This window comes from Palaemon carinicauda, chromosome 19 (genome assembly GCF_036898095.1).
Source record: "Palaemon carinicauda isolate YSFRI2023 chromosome 19, ASM3689809v2, whole genome shotgun sequence".
Classification (NCBI taxonomy): Eukaryota; Metazoa; Arthropoda; class Malacostraca; order Decapoda; family Palaemonidae; genus Palaemon; species Palaemon carinicauda.
Genome location: NC_090743.1, coordinates 118,717,009 through 118,734,004, shown reverse-complemented (window position 1 = coordinate 118,734,004; position 16,996 = coordinate 118,717,009). Strand labels below are relative to the sequence as shown.

General features: G+C 42.8%; 1 protein-coding gene across 5 annotated transcripts in view; it reads left to right on the top strand.

The window, feature by feature from the left end:
* The first annotated feature begins 525 nt into the window (after window positions 1–525).
* LOC137658776 (acid phosphatase type 7-like) overlaps window positions 526–16,996 on the top strand; it is an 80,155-nt gene continuing 63,684 nt past the window's right edge. For 2 of the 5 annotated variants that reach the window (XM_068393797.1, XM_068393798.1), the window contains exons 1-3: window positions 638–772; window positions 3,305–3,448; window positions 3,779–3,973. In XM_068393797.1, the coding sequence (XP_068249898.1) occupies window positions 3,319–3,448; window positions 3,779–3,973 (325 nt within the window). In that variant the 5' untranslated portion in view covers window positions 638–772; window positions 3,305–3,318. Of the gene's footprint in view, window positions 783–3,304; window positions 3,449–3,778; window positions 3,974–16,996 lie in introns of all 5 variants that reach the window. The other 3 variants (XM_068393801.1, XM_068393799.1, XM_068393800.1) reach the window with 3 other exon arrangements.

The following is a 16,996-nucleotide window of genomic DNA, read 5'->3' as shown; positions in this document are numbered from 1 at the left end:
TACACTATTCTATATAATTTCTCTTCCTCGTGTTTTTTTAAGTGTTTATAGTTTATATATGAAAAATTTATTTTAATGTTGTTACTGTTCTTGAATTCTTTTATTCTAATTTTCATTACTTCTTTATTTATTTCCTGGTTTCCTTTCCTCACTGGGCTATTTTTCGCTGTTGGAACCCTTGGGCTTATAGCATCTTAACTTTTCTAACTAGAGTTGTAGATTAGGTAATAATAATAATAATAATAATAATAATAATAAAATGGCTTTTGAGGAAATTACTTGTTTGTTTACCTTTGTAACGCATCTGATAAGATACGCACTATTTTCTAAAGCATTGAACCTATAATGATAGAAAGAACACAACAAAAATGTAAATAACTTGTCTACATTATTTATTCTATAATTATATCTTAGTCTAAATATTTATCTTTGTAGCATAACTGTGCTTTTGAGCTGTAAAGATTCTTTTTTTAAATCTTACAACAAGAGTTAAACTTTTCATATGAAGTAAACGCTCCCAACATTGCTCGCTAGAGATTGTAGTGTGCCAGCATTTGTTAGTTTGTTTATCAAAATTATCACAGATTACCACTTCTATAACTAAAGATAAGAGAATTCAGTTCATCAGTGGGTCAGTTGTATTTGTGTTATGGTGATTACTGTTAAGTAATTGGTGCTCCTGTACTGACAGTGACAAAATAAGACGTGCGCAGTTAGAAAATAGTAACGCTTCTGCAATCGTGAGTTACGGTCACATGACATTTCCGTTTCCGTGAGTACAGGTAGACCTACATTATATATACAGTATATATATATATATATATATATATATATATATATATATATATATATATATATATATATATATATATATATATATATGGGGTGAATATAGTTCGGTGGGACAGTTGTAAATTAATTGTACGGGGCCTTTGTATATCAGGGGCCAGTTCCTCCCGCGTTCATTAAGGATGGACACTAACTAATGTAAACTTCCCCAACCCCTAACCTAACCTACAAGCTGTGTCCTTACCTACTTACCTAATTGGGGACCAATGCCTCCCTGCGACTCCCTTTTCAATGCCGTTTCAATGCCGTATTTGTAGTCGGGCGTTATCATACATACACCCCGGAAAAAAATCTTTTTAAGGAGAAATTTATTTTTTATTTTGGTCTTAAATACGATAATGTGAAGCTAGTTTTATGGTTTTCGAAATACCAATAATAAAGCCAGTTGGGAAGGAAACGCAGGGTTGAGACTTAGGTTTAAGGTAAGCTAAGAATATGGCAGTCTAATGGGGTCGCTACACCCCAGTAGGTAAGGATACGGGAATTTTGGTTAGGTGGGGAACCTTAGGTAATGTGCTGTTCTTGTGTTTGTTTCCCTTTTATAATGTGGGGTTTCAGTCGTAAGCTTTCCCCTTCCATAACTATAATAACAAAAGAAATTGTGTTATATAACTTCATTGGCACACTGTTCCAAGATAAAGGTGACAAGATTCCTAAGACAAAATCCGGAGACATTTTCTGTTCAAAGCAGTTTAATACTCCTAAACATGATGTGTTTTTGTCATTATGTCTAATAATTTACCTTTACTATTATTAGATTTATATTAAATTCTTTGTGTGCTATTCTGACCAAACTTCAAATTATGAATGATTTTGCATTTTTGGTCAAAGATTGATTAGTGACCCATAATCCTACAAAACACAATAAGGAGGCTACATATGATAAATTAATTTTTGTCCAAATAATACAGAACTGCTCTTACTGGACAAAATGAACCTATTTCTGCAAAAATACTTCATCCATTTTCAGAAAAGGTATGTGAAAAGATGGAGTCGAATTCTAGATTTAAAATGATTTTTTAGCTCTGAAAGAAGATGGGGACAAAATCATCCTGTGTTCACTGAAGATTGCTTTGACAGATAGCTTTTGTAGCTCACTTATGTGTAGCTGAAGCTAATGCCAATAAGAAAAACATTTTAGTTATGAGATCAAATGTTCAAATTCAGAAGCAATACATGGAATAGATATTAGAATTAATGCCAGAAATTAAACTTTCTTTTCATAAGAAATTAAATGGGCCAATCTGTGAATTATTCCTCCCGTGGTTAGAAAAGAGCTATTAACCTCATCGTGCTTTTCGTAGGAATCCTTAACTTAACACGTGCTGAGTCATGGCAAACTGTGGGAATGATATGTAAAGTTTTCTTTCACAAGATGAGTAGTAAATTATCTAGCTAACATATCAATATTGGAAATATTTATGATATCAAGAGGAGAGAAATAGGGGATCAAGGTTACCATCTCTGTTTATGCCCTGCAAATTCTAGTTGAAAGATTGGTTAGAAAAGTGGGAGACCGATGTTATCTGTGTTGACGGGCAAAGTAAATATAGAATCGAGGGCCTGTGATAATAACTCAGATATGGTAGATACCATGTACTGTATCACTAGAATTTACTAAAAAGTGCATTAAAGCCCCTAGTTCCCACTTGAGGAGTTAGGTTAGGGTTTGAAAAGTTAGGCTAGGCCTGTAATGACACACTGAACCGAGAACTAAATGAATTTCTGAGCTACCCTATAATAAGTTATTGCCCTTAAAATCCTAATACAGTTTAACAAGAACTAATTGCACAGGCTGTAGTAAAAACAAAACCTGAAGAAAAATAAGTGTCACCATTCTCTCTATAATCAATGAGCCTAGACTCCTCTATTTAAAAAACATCCTTCTGAAACCTTAGGATTAATTGCAAAGGAAAGTAAGAATTACACAGTAATACTAATAGATCAACGTAATGATATACTCAAAGGAGGACAATACAAAAAAATTATCTATAACAAGGTAGAAAGACTTAGACTAAATGAAACTAAAATAACAGCCATTCTTTTTAATGGTGATAACAATAAAAAGATTCCTATCCACAATGTAATGGGGTCCTTGAGAGGTTTATGAGGTTCTAATAATAATAGTAATAATAGTGGTAGTATCTCAGCTCTCAATGGGTGTAATAGAGGGATTTTAGCTTTGCAAGTTACAAAATTTAGTCATTTTAGACTAGCAAATCTGTTTTAGGATCTAATGGAACTACAGTACTAACAACCATATTACATGATTGCTAAACCCATCAATATTAATAGATTCAGGATGACTTGTGTGTTATGCCAAATCACAAGTCACTTTTGCATTTTAAGTTTTATGTCTTACCTGTACGGTAATATAATAAAAGGCTTTTAATACTGAGATACTCAAGATAGTTAGTTTCTACTTTTGATAAATCAATTCCTTTTGTTTCAACAGGGAAACTTGACATCATGTTACTGTGGATTATTTTCTGCAGCATTTTACATATCAGTTGGTCTTCACCCGTGGTGATTAGCAGTATTAATAATGCCTTGACAATAGAGGATTTCCAGCCACAGCAGATTCATCTTTCAATAGGAGGTAAGGAGTTGACATTTTCTGATGTATTTGTAATCCTCCACGAGTTTTAAAGGACTGTATTGAATGTAACATTATTTTGGTTTTAGTTTAATATTTTATGTATATTGTTCTTCATAAATGTTTTTTTTTAAAAGAAGCGTCACTTGTTCTTTTTGTTTCCTTCCTTCTTGATATTGATGAAATTTTTTATTTTCCTGCTTAGACCATATCAAGTTTTACTTTATATAAAAAAAGTGCTTGTTCGATGTTTTGATACCATTCCTGATTAAGTAACGTAATATGTCACCAGTGATCGAGATACCATACGTGCTAAAGTTTCCCCTTTTACAGACACCAGTGATACTGTTGTGGTCACATGGCTTACACCAAGCGAAACACCTTCTTCTGTTGTCAAATATGGCGTCGAAAGGATGGATAATAGAGTGCAAGGCGTATTACATAAATTTATGGATGGGGGCAGGCAGCACAGAATAATGTGGATCCATCGTGTTGCACTTAAGAATTTATCTCCTAACACCAAATATAGTATGTAATGTTTTTTTTATTCTGAGTAATGTTTATTCTCATAGATGTTCTTATGTCATGTAAATGAGATCACTACTTGTTCATTATTAAAAAAAAGTAATTTCCCAAAACTTTCAAATCATTGTCATTACCGACAAACCTCATATCAGGTTTTCCCTTTACAGTGTCAGACATGAAAAATATTCTCTCCACTCTCTTCTGTCCTTTACTTTGTCTTTCTTTACTGCCTATTAGGTAAAATTCTTCATCTGTAATCTTTTTATTCCAATGTGGATACAAACTTTGGAGTCATTTATATGGGTTTACTCCTATGCCAAACCTCTACGACCAGCAGGAAAGAAAAAGGTGCCAAACTTGCAACTACTGTATATAATAGGCTACTATGCAGCTCTACTATTGGGCAGTGCTACAAGCTTCTGCAAGTCGAGCTTTGCTTCTCTCCTGGTTAAGAGAAGAGGAGGATCTCTTATCTTACTGCTGTACAGTCATAATTTCTCAAGCCTGATTACCTGATGCTTTGATCTGTATAGATTCTTTTGTGATTTCACATGTATCTTTGTGTCAGAAGTTCCAGGAGAAGGATGATTATTTTCTTCGGATATGTGTCTGTTGTAAGTGTCGAAAGTCTTCCTTTGTTTTCACCCGAAAACACCACGCTTCAGTTAAGACTCTCGTTTAACCCCGTACTGAGGCAGCCACGTTGAAAGGTTCCTGCTTTTCCTCACTCGGACATACGAGTCTCATACACATATAATGAAATTATAATTAGTTCCGACACTAGATACAAACCCTTCTGAAAGATACGCCATAACGTATTTCCAAGAAATTATTGTGTTCTTTGTTAACCTATGAAGATTAATTTAGTTTCCCTTATTACGTACTCCAGGACCAACTCCAGGTGCCGAAAGCATAACCTTATATGGGGATAGCGATGTTCTAGCTCCATGATTAGTCAGCTTAGAGGGGCATCTCGCGCCAGACGGAGTGGCATTATGGCCCGGACCTTGGCAGTGCATGGTTGTCCGCCATGGTGTGAGCATCTCTTCGCTCGCCTTGCTGTGTTGACTGACGCGGTGATCTAGGAGTGTCTCTCTCCATTTGGCTTGACAACTAATCACTCGCAGGAGATTAATGGCACCATTTGTGAATATTCACTTGAACTGAACCTGAAATAGACTTGGCATTGGAAAAGATGTAAGTCTTTTATTTATTGTAGTGAACTCTATTGCAATTAATGCAATCCTGTAACATTGCTGTATTTTCTTTATTGACGAGCTCCCTTTTTGTTTGCAGCTAAAACCTTGTCCGATATATAAGTTACAGTACACTTTACTGTTCAATATATGTAATTATAGAAGACACAAGTTTCAAGACCTTAGCGCCAATAACTTGGAACTTTAGCTGAGGGAGTGAACCCCTCTCCGGTGTTTTACACCCTCACTATTTACTGTATAGGGATTTACTTTTGGTGACACTAGAAGACTAGCCTTAAAGACTTTTAAGTGAGGTATAACTGCTTGTTAGTTGGGGGGGGGGGCAGGGGCTGACTCAGTTTCTTATTTGGCTCCGCCGAGAACAGACATTACCGCTCTCTGCCTCCCAACAGATTTTCCTTTTTGATTACTTCTTCTCTTCTTTTTCTTTTCAGATGTGCGTGTTGCTTCTTCCAACTGTCCATCATGCAGACCTGTCCAGGACCTTAAGGACGCTCCTCAGGGATCTTCACCAGCTTGGCCCCCCAGATGCTGAAGCTGGTGGGGATTGGACCTTGGTGCCCATTTGTGGATCTAACTAAATTAGTCAGCACTTTCTATTTTCCTTTTGGTTATTTCTTTTATTCTCTCATCTCTTCCTCTTGGGCATGAACTTGTTGACAACTTTGGTTTTTTTTATTGTACTTTGGCTGCTTCTTCGGATTTGGCACGGTGTGGGATGGACGGCATGCCATTTCAACCTGTACCATTTAGATGCCATCACCCTCTGGCAGATCCCATTGGGTGCAGATCATGTCTGTTAAGAGTTGGGCTCTAGTGATTCGGTTTTAAGTCATCCATATTTGTGGGTAATGGGTGACGCCAGGCATTGGAGTTATCGGTGGGAGGGGCTAACTACCCCCACTGACCAGTGTACGCCCACCTAAAGAGAGGCAGCCCCTCTTTAATAGAGGACTGGTCTCCGCTGAAGCCTCTTCTCATGTTGGGCCACATGTGATAGGAGGACTGGCATCCTCTGATAAAAGGTGGATAACCTGGCTTGCTTCTTCTATATAAACCAACCCCTTTGTTGATAACTTGGAAAATACAAACATGGACCTTGGTACAGACGGCTCCAACTCAGGTTCTAATATTGTAACGTTAGAATTTTATTCACATTATGTAAAGAATGATTATAAGAAAACACTAGAGAAGAAGAGAGAGAGTGAGAAATGATGACAGTACAGAAAAATAAAGAAAAGTAGAAGTATTACCTAGTCTCAATGAAGTAGTGAATTATGAAAATTTTTTTTATTTTAGAATTTGAAAAGGGAAGACATAAGCATGTGAATGTTTTTAAAGCTAATAGAGAATTAGTTAATATATAGGAAGGGCAGCCAAAAATTCTTCCCTAGGGATGTCTGCAAGCGACGTACATTCAGTTTGACCCGCCCCGGGCTCCTATGGGTGAGAGCTCGGAGGTGGAAAATGAACTGGGCCCCAGTAATGACTACTTCCCCAGGGCTGCCAGTCCAAAGTTCAACTCTGAGGTGGAGCAGAAGGAGTCAGAATACGTCTTCTGGCAGGTTCTAGCCTGCAGGAGGGCCATTAATGGGTTAGCTGACCTGGAGACAGCCCCTCAGGAGGGCAAGGACCCTGTCCTTGACCATGTATATGGCACCCAATGACCTCCTAAGGCCAGTATAGCTTTGCCCTGGTCGAAGAGGTTGAAGGCGGTCAGGAAGAAGGTGTTCTCTTAGATCGCCAGCTCCTCTAGTTTGCTCCGAGCAGACTTGTCCTTAAAGCTCCTCCCTCTACCATTTGTACAGCAGAGGAGATATTATCAGGTCTCTGGTATGCCTCTTTCAGCTTTGCCTTTGTACTCCTGTGTAGAAGCTCTCTCGTGGGAAGTCTCATTTAAGAGGTTTTCTGGCCTCTCAGCCTCCTTTCCGGTGACCCAGATCCTAAACATGGAGAAGGTAGCGAAGTACACCATGCAGGCTACTTTGTGGCTGGATCTGTGGATAGGATCTGTGGGCCACCTCATCAGAACTAAGGATTGATCCAAAGATTTTACGAGGAAGTCTATGAAACCTTCATTTTATCAGGCACTCGGACCATTGAATTCCTCGCTCACCAGGTGATTAACCTGTGAGCGAATGCGTTGATCGAAAGATTCCACAGACAGGTCCAGTAGGCTGAGGTCTCTAAGTTCAGGAACTCAACCTTGGGCAGCTCTTCCTTATTCAAGCCAAAAGAAGTCGAGAGAGCGGCTGACCGTTGGAGGAAGTCCAATCAGGATTCCCTTCTCCATAGGGCCTTAACATCCTGGTCCTATGGTAAGGCCTCACTGCCACCAAAGAAACAGCTGCAAGTCACCAAACCCTCAACCAGTATGACAGCAGGGTCCTCAAAAAAGATGTCCAGGAAGCCCTTTCCTGCAAAAGATCCAAAGGGCTCCAAATCCTTCAGAAGTGGAAACGGTAGCAAAGGGAGCAGTCGAGGTTGCTCTCACTAGGGAGGGCAATACTCCCACTTCGCTGCCAATGGGGTGATGCCTGCAACGCCACTGGCAGAGGTGGCTGTAGCGTGGTACCAAATCCTGGACTGTCTCCGTAATTCGTACAGGGTATCACATCCCGTTCATTCAATATATCCCTCCACTGACTCAGGATCCAGTCCTATTGAGCTCCTACGCGGAGGGATCCGCAGAGGAGCTGGCCCTCTAGGCCGAAGTCCAGACCATGTTGGAGAAAGGCGCTCTCCAAGAGGTTCTTGATGGCTCCCCAGGTTTTTACAGTTGACTCCTTCTAGTGAAAACGGCATCTGGAGGCTGGAGACCAGTCATCGATCTCTCAGCTCTGAACAAGTTTTTTCCACAGATTCCGTTCAGCATGGAGACAGCAGACACGGTCAGACAAGTGGTAAGACCACAGGACTTCATGTGTACACTGACTCTCAAATACGCATACTTCCAGGTCCCAGTCCATCTGTCTTCAAGGAAGCATCTCCGGATCATACACGAAAACAGACAATACCAGTTCAAGGTGCTCTGCTTCGATCTTTCCACAGCACCACTGGTATTCACAAGGGTGTTTGCCCTTGTGTCATCTTGGGTTTACAGAATTGGCAATGAGATTAACTGTTACTTTGCCCAGTGAGGAACTTGAGGTATTACCTTAAACATACAGCAGCAGCTTGCCCCTAAGTGTCTGCACTCCTCGTCAGCACCAGGAAGGTCAAGAGGAGGGTCATGAAGAACACCTTTTGTAATTGGATTTGCAGGGTCATAGACTGTGCATTGAATCCCGACGTTCCTCTTGCTCGTCGGCCTAGAGCTCATGACGTTAAGGGTGTTGGTATGTCCCTAGCATTCAAAAGAAACTAATCTGTGACACAGGTCCTACAAGCGGGCGTGTGAAAGCATTAGACGAACTTCACTGCCTTCTGCCTGCAAGATGTGACCATAGGAATATGGAGACGTTTTCCATTGGTCCTGTGGTGACTGCACAACAAGTGGTTTAAAATGCCTCAGGCTCTTTGATGGACAAGTAGCAGATGATTGAAGGCATAGGTTACCCGGTATTAGTGTGGGGTGAATGTTTAGAATGACTGGTTCTTTCTTTCATCTTCCCCTCTCTTGGGGAACATGTTGCACCATTTCCCTTGTGTAACCTAGCATAGAAATAATAACTTGTTACGTCCCCATACCCCTTGCGAAGTGGGATTGGGTAATGTCTATGGTTGATTCTAAAATTCTTATTTTTCTCAGAAAACTCTTACCAGACCAGTCTTATTGCTAGTATCACAAGCAAACAGGTTGCTGAGGCCGCTATCCGTGCGTCGAACAAAATTTTAGCAAGGTGTTTCTCTCAGTTACGTGCAAAGTTTGTATGGGAAAACCCTGGGTCAAATGCTAAGCCAGTTGGTTTGGACTTCCACCCTCCTAATGGGTGAGTCATCTTTATAAATTGCAAAGTGTTTGTATTTAGTGTCGGAACAAATGACAAACTTGGAAGTAATTTGTATTTTTCCTAAAGGTACAAACCTGTAGCTATTTATACAAATTGTCCTGCCTTCACCTGTTCCCTTAGAAAATCCTTCCTTCAATCGAAAGAAAGACACACTGGTGTGTGAGTGAACGGAGTAGCTGGCTACCCTCACTATGCCCCACTAACTAGCGGGTCGGCAGTTATGCCTCGCTTAAAAGTCTTTATGGCTAGTCTTCCAGCTTTGCCGAAAGTAAATCCCTATAAATTACTTCCAAATATGTCATATGTCTTGGGTTTCTAACATTGTTCTCTTTGTAAGAGAGAGTAATAGATATTCTTGAATAATTTGTAATTATTGATTATAATTTTGTGAATACATGTACTTTACTATATGTTATTGCTCCATCGGCTGAGTGATTATGAGTCATTGTCCTTAGTGCCTAATTACTCTGATATGCACAGATCTCCCTTTCCCTTCCACTAGCATGCTGAGTGGTGAGCCCTTTTTGGCAGAGTCTCTACTGGATAACTTCACTTGTTGAGGTATTATCCATGAAAGCGTTGAAAGTCTTCCCTTGTTCCCACACACGAACGACATATTTGTGAGTTAAGAGTGCCCTTTTGACACGCACTGAGGCAGTCTTGTTAAAAAACCCATTTTTTCCCTATTGTTCTCATGAGACTGGCTTGCCTCGTACCCCCAGAGGTCTTCCGCCTTGCTCTCTTTCTGATAATTCTCAGGTTATGTCCCAGAATTCCCCTACCACTTCTGTTGATGTTCGGACCACTTCGCTAGGGTCTACAACTATGGCTTCAATTAGACTTAACTGCCCAAGGATCATTACTTCCTTTCCTTACATGAGTAGGAAACATTACAGACAAGCTGCCCTGTGAGTAGCTTTACTTATGATTTGCTCGCAGTGACTCAAAGGCAAAGTCCTAAGCTCTTAAGCCATGGCAAACAGGAGAAACAGGTTTAACCACTCCTTATGGTGAGCATTGAAATCACCAAGTACAAAAGAAGCCTTTCTACCAACTCACAAGGGAAAAAGGTTATCCTTGCCACAAACTATTATGACTTTCCTCAAAGTTGAAGTTTCAAGTTAATTTGTCATTACGTATTTTTTGTGAATTATTAATTTGTATTCATTTCTGATGTTAAGGGCTAGAATTTGTTCAACCAATTATATTACAAACCTTTATAATTGAGTTTGTATGTCTATTTATGGATGGGAGGAATGCATCAAATGCATATCCTTTATTTCTTATGGGTGAAATTATTTTGGTTTATTAGTATTTTGGATTGCATGCTCACTCCCAGAAAAAAAAAAGCTCTTAAACTAACATGAAGTAGGATGTTATTTTTCTATTCTAATGCCTGTCATTCTTCATGATCATTTGTGTGATGTATGAATCATTGTTTTATGTAGGATTTAAGTTTACCATCTCTTTTAGATCAGTTACAGATTTCAATCTGCTTTTCATGCTATAAAACTAGTCCATTTTATTGAAGTCAGACCTATAAATGGTACTACAGGTTCTTAGTAACATCCCTTACTTCCCAGCTGTGGTATTATCTGCCTTATACTTTTAAGAATTTTTTTCACCAACTAATCTTCTCTTTACGAAACTAAGCCTTTTGTGTAAGCTCTTTGAGAGTTTAGAAATGAGACTGGTGTCTCATTATGCCTATTCATAATACTGCAATAATAATAAAGGAAGTTCCACTGTATAGCAAGGTTACATCTCTAAATTTTTTTAAGAGTATATTTTCAGTGACTTGCAAAGCTTGCTTACTAGTATGCATGAAATATCACGTGAAGTTGTGCTCAAGATGAATAGAAGAAATACAGAGATGATGAGAACGGAATATGCAATGGAAGATGAAATATCATTGGGTGGAGAGAGGATTAATGAGGTGGAATCATTTAATTATTGAGGAACTAAATATTTTTTTTTTTTTTAACGTGATTTTGCCAAACGTCTCGAGAGGTTTACTGAAGGTAATCATCTGTTTCCTAGTTTGCAATTTGATTTTCGTAAAGGCCTTGGTGCATGTGATGCCCTTCTAACAATCTCCAATGCTGTACAGAAAGCCCTCGATTGTGGTCAGGAAGTTCATATGATTGGCCTTGATTTTAGTTATGCCTTTGACCATGTTAATCATGAGGCCCTTGTCTTCAAACTCAAACAGTTGGGAGTGAGTTGGTTGTTTCTTAGCATCATTATTGAATTTTTAAGTTATAGATCGCGAAGAGTTGTTGATGGGCACCATAGTGAGTAAAGGAATGTGATATCTGGTGTTCCTCAGGGTAGTGTTCTTGGCCCATTACTTTTCATACTATATACACTTGACATGTGGTTTGGTCTAGAAAACAAGCTTGCATAAGCAGATGATGTTACTCTCTTTGCATCAATTCCACCTCCTGAATGTAGATCTGGGGTTGCTGAATCCCTTGATAGAGATCTAGCTAAAATTAGTGCATGGTGCAAATTATGGGGTATGAAGTTGAATCCTAACAAAACTCAAAGTATGATTGTAAGTAGGTCAAGGACCGTGGCTCCTCAACACCTGGATCTCAGGATTGATATTGTTTCTTGAACTTTTTATTACTCTTTTGAAATTTTAGGTGTGATTCTCAACAGCAAATTTACTTTTTAGAAACACATTAGGTCTGTGTCTTCTTCAATTGCACAAAAATTGGCTTATTGAGAAAGTCTTTCAAGATTTTTGGTGATCAATCTATTCTGAAGGAGGGTTTTAATTCTTTCATTTTACCATGTTTCAAGTATTGTTCCCCTGTCTGGTCTTCAGCTTCTGACTCTCATCTTAATTTGTTGGAAAGGAACTTACGGTCTATTAAATTTCTTTTTTCAATATTAATCTTACCCGATGATCATGTAGCTGTCAACTCCGTTGCCCGACAGAAATCTACGGTCGGGATACGCCAGCGATCGCTATCCAGGTGGGGGTGTACTCAACAGCGCCATCTGTGGTCAGGTACTCAAGTACTTCTTGTCAACAAGAACTCAATTTTTCCTCTGTCGTGCCGCCGGCAAGACCTACTTGGATACGCTGTTGATTTTGGGGTCTTTTGTTCACGATTTGGTGATGTATTTGCTCTAAAGTTTAGCCTTCGCTGTTCAGGAAGCTTTATCCTTAGCTTAGCAAGCTTTTGGAATTAATTTGATTCATTGGTTAACGAACTTTGCTTAATTTTGGAATTCCCCCTTGACTACTTCTAAATTCAAGATGTCTGACCATTCCCAAGTTCCTAAATACAGGCAGTGTAGTGTTAGGACTTGTACTAGGCGTCTTCCGAAGGCCTCTATAGATCCTCACACCGTATGTTCCAATTGTAGGGGTAAATCCTGTCAATTGGAAGATCGATGTGGGGAATGTGCTGGGCTTTCGGAATTCGATTTTAATGAATTCCTCAGATATGCACGTAGGTTAGAGAAGGAGAGAGATAGGAGGAGTTCTTCTCGCTCTGTGGATTTTTCCTCTCCCCATGCCCCTCAACCTTTTCCTTCCCCTGTGGTGGTGACTCCCGAACCTGCTACGAGTGCTCAGCCTGCAATGGCTGATATGTTGCGTGCCATTCAGGCTCTCGGTGATAAGGTGGAGTCGTTGGTTAGTGACCGCAATCAGCTCTTGGCAGATGTCAGAGAGCTGAAAGCGAAGAGTGCAGTGGGAAGTGTTAGTGCTAGTGATGTGCATAGTGTCAGTGTCAGTGTTGCGCATGAGGGTACATCTGTGCGTGCCAGTCGTCCTCCCAGTCCGGGACCTCTTGCAAGCTCCCAAGCCCAGGGGAGAAGCAATGTCGAAGGACCAAAGGGTTCAGCAGGCCTTGATCGGCGCACGGATGTATCCTTAGTGGTTGCGGACGTATCTGTTAAGGATCGTCCCATCCACATACAGACGAATGAGCCCTTACATTCCTCGTCTGTGGAAGAGGTTTCCAGGAGGAAACGGTGGACCAAGGTCTCACGACCGCTCAAACGTAAGGTCCCTTCCGAGCTTGTCCAACGGCCCAGGTGTAGCCACTGGGTCAGTTCGGACTCGCCACAGTCATCTGATGACTGCACACCTCCCAAGAGAGGTAGAGTGGTCCTTCAACAGGCTACTGCTCCGTCTGTTGTTGCTCCAACCACAGTAGACCCTAAGTGGTCCATGCTGCAGACTATGCAGTCTCAGCTTGCGGCATTCATGCAGGAGTATCATGCCGAGAAGGTTAGCACCCCTCCTGTTAGCCTACAACCCGCAGAGGTTGTGCGCTCAGCAGATACTGCGGCTGCCTGCTCCCACACCCCACCTGTGAGAGCTCCTCCCTGCCAGACGCATGTTCTTGCTGCACCATCTGCTAACATGCGTGAGCTGCCGCATCAGGAGTTGCCGGGTTCCAGCACTATGCGGCATTCTCCTCAGCCCATGCAGCATGCTCTGCAGACCTTACAGCATGCTCCGCATACCATGCAGCATGAGCCGCATACCTTACAGCATGCTCTGCATACCATACCGCATGCTCCTCAGCCCACCGCAGACCCTCCCTCACACCAGCCCTCTGCTTTTGTGGTTGCCAGCTCGCAGACTGTCCAGCAGAGGCATGATGTTGGATCCGCAGGTACGCATGCACCCGTTCTGCAGGATTCAGCCGGTCAGCTTGCTGCTCTACCTTTGCCACTCACAACTCAACTTTCGGATGATGATGTATCGGATGATGAAGCTGCTCATCTGGATGAACCTCACTCTGATGTTGAAGGACACAAGTCTTCGCCACCCTCCTTAGACTTTCGCAAGGTCCTTGCTTTGTTCAGGGACTTGTATCCTGAACATTTTGTGTCTGCAACCCCTCGTTCTCCTCCCTCCGAGTTTGCTCTGGGCATGCAGTCTGCTGCGCCTGCCTTCACCAAGCTTGTTCTCGCCAGATCATTTAGGAGAGCTTTGAGGGTTATGGGGGACTGGTTGCATTCCAAGAAGCAACTGGGAAGGACCTCTTTTGTGTTTCCTCCTCCCAAGCTTGCTTCTAAGTCGAGCGTCTGGTATGCCACGGGAGAGGAACCTGGCTTGGGGGTTCCTGCCTCTGCCCAGGCCGACTTCTCAAGTCTGGTTGACTCTCCCCGCAGGTTGGCTATGAGACGTTCGAAGATCTGCTGGTCCTTTTCAGATCTTGATCATCTGTTGAAGGGAGTCTTTCGTGCCTTCGAGATATTCAACTTCCCCGATTGGTGTTTGGGGAGCCTTAAGCAGGAAGACTTCCCCTTCAGATAAGGACTCGGCCATGCTGATCATGTCTAGCATGGACAAGGCAATTCGGGATGGGTCTGGTGAACTTGCGGCTTCATATGTATCAGGAGTCCTCAAGAAGAGAGAACATCTTTGCTCCTTCTTATCTGCTGGTATCACTCCTTGCCAGAAGTCAGAGTTGTTGTTTGCTCCTCTCTCCAAGTGTCTGTTTCCGGAGGAGTTGATTAAGGGGATGGCTGCCTCACTTATCCAAAAGGATACTCATGATCTGATGGCTTCTTCTGCACGTAAGGCTAAAACCTTACCTTCCGTGCCTAGACCCTTCCGCCCTGCAGCAGTTGATACACCTGCTTCTAGGTTCATCCCGCCCTTTCGTGGCAGAACCTCCAGCAGAGGAGGTACCCGTGCAGACAGTCACCGTGGCAAGTCCAAGAAGGGTTCCAAGTCCGCAAAAGGCAAGTTTTGACTGCCTTCCTCTCCAGACAGCAGTAGGAGCCAGACTCAAGACCTTCTGGCAAGCTTGGGAGAGCAGAGGTGCAGACGCTCAGTCTGTGAAGTGGCTAAGGGAGGGATACAGAATTCCGTTCTGCCGCAATCCCCCTCTAGCTACATCTCCCATCAACCTCTCTCCCAACTACAAGGAGAAGGACAAGAGGCTAGCGTTGCAACAAGAGGTGTCGCTCTTGCTACAAAAGGAAGCAGTGGTCATAGTCCGGGATCATCAATCCCCGGGCTTTTACAACCGTCTCTTCCTGGTAGCCAAGAAGACAGGAGGTTGGAGACCGGTGCTGGACGTCAGTGCTCTCAATGCTTTTGTCACCAAGCAGACGTTCACGATGGAGACGACGAAGTCGGTCCTAGCAGCGGTCAGGCAGGAGGACTGGATGGTCTCGTTAGACCTGAAAGACGCATACTTTCACGTCCCCATCCATCCAGACTCCCAACCTTTCCTGAGATTCGTCTTTGGAAAGGTTGTGTACCAGTTCCAAGCCCTGTGCTTTGGCCTAAGCACGGCACCTCTTGTGTTTACCAGACTGATGAGGAATATTGCGAAATTCCTTCACTTGGCAGACATCAGAGCCTCCCTCTATTTAGACGACTGGCTTTTAAGAGCTCCCACAAGTCGTCGCTGTCTGGAGAATCTCAGATGGACTATGGATCTGACCAAGGAACTGGGCCTCCTGGTCAATTTAGAGAAGTCCCAGCTCGTCCCATCCCAGACCATTGTCTACCTGGGTATGGAGATTCAGAGTCGAGCTTTTCGGGCTTTTCCGTCGGCCCCAAGGATCAACCAAGCCCTAGAATGCATCCAGAGCATGCTGAGAAGGAACCGATGCTCAGTCAGGCAGTGGATGAGTCTAACAGGGACACTTTCATCGCTGGCCCTGTTCATCGAGTTAGGGAGACTCCACCTCCGCCCCCTTCAGTATCATCTAGCTGCTCACTGGATAAAGGACATGACGCTAGAGACGGTCTCAGTTCCTGTTTCCGAAGAGATGAGGTCTACTCTAACGTGGTGGAAGAACAGCATTCTTCTCAAGGAAGGTCTACCTTTGGCTGTTCAGACCCCCGACCACCGTCTCTTCTCGGACGCATCAGACACGGGCTGGGGTGCGACATTGGACGGACAGGAATGCTCGGGAACATGGAATCAGGAGCAAAGGACACTTCACATCAATTGCAAGGAGTTGTTGGCGGTTCATCTGGCCATGATAAACTTCAAGTCCCTCCAGCTAAACAAGGTGGTGGAGGTGAACTCCGACAACACCACAGCCTTGGCTTACATCTCCAAGCAGGGAGGGACTCATTCGAGGAAGTTGTTCGAGATCGCAAGGGACCTCCTCATCTGGTCAAAAGATCGAAAGCTCACGCTGGTAACGAGGTTCATTCAGGGCGATATGAATGTCATGGCAGATCGCCTCAGCCGGAAGGGTCAAGTCATCCCCACAGAGTGGACCCTTCACAAGAATGTTTGCAGCAGACTTTGGGCCCTGTGGGGTCAGCCAACCATAGATCTGTTCGCTACCTCGATGACCAAGAGGCTCCCGTTGTATTGTTCTCCGATTCCAGACCCAGCAGCAGTTCACGTGGATGCTTTTCTGCTGGATTGGTCCCATCTCGACCTGTATGCATTCCCGCCGTTCAAGATTGTCAACAGGGTACTTCAAAAGTTCGCCTCTCACAAAGGGACACGGCTGACGTTGGTTGCTCCCCTCTGGCCCGCGAGAGAATGGTTCACAGAGGTACTGCAATGGCTGGTCGACGTTCTCAGGACTCTTCCTCTAAGAGTGGACCTTCTACGTCAACCTCACGTAAAGAAGGTACACCCAAACCTCCACGCTCTTCGTCTGACTGCCTTCAGACTATCGAAAGACTCTCAAGAGCTAGAGGCTTTTCGAAGGAGGCAGCCAGAGCGATTGCCAGAGCAAGGAGGACATCCACTCTCAGAGTCTATCAGTCTAAATGGGAAGTCTTCCGAAGCTGGTGCAAGGCCAATGCAGTTTCCTCAACCAGTACCACTGTAACCCAGATTGCTGACTTCCTGTTACATCTAAGGAACGTAAGATCCCTTTCAGCTCCTACGATCAAG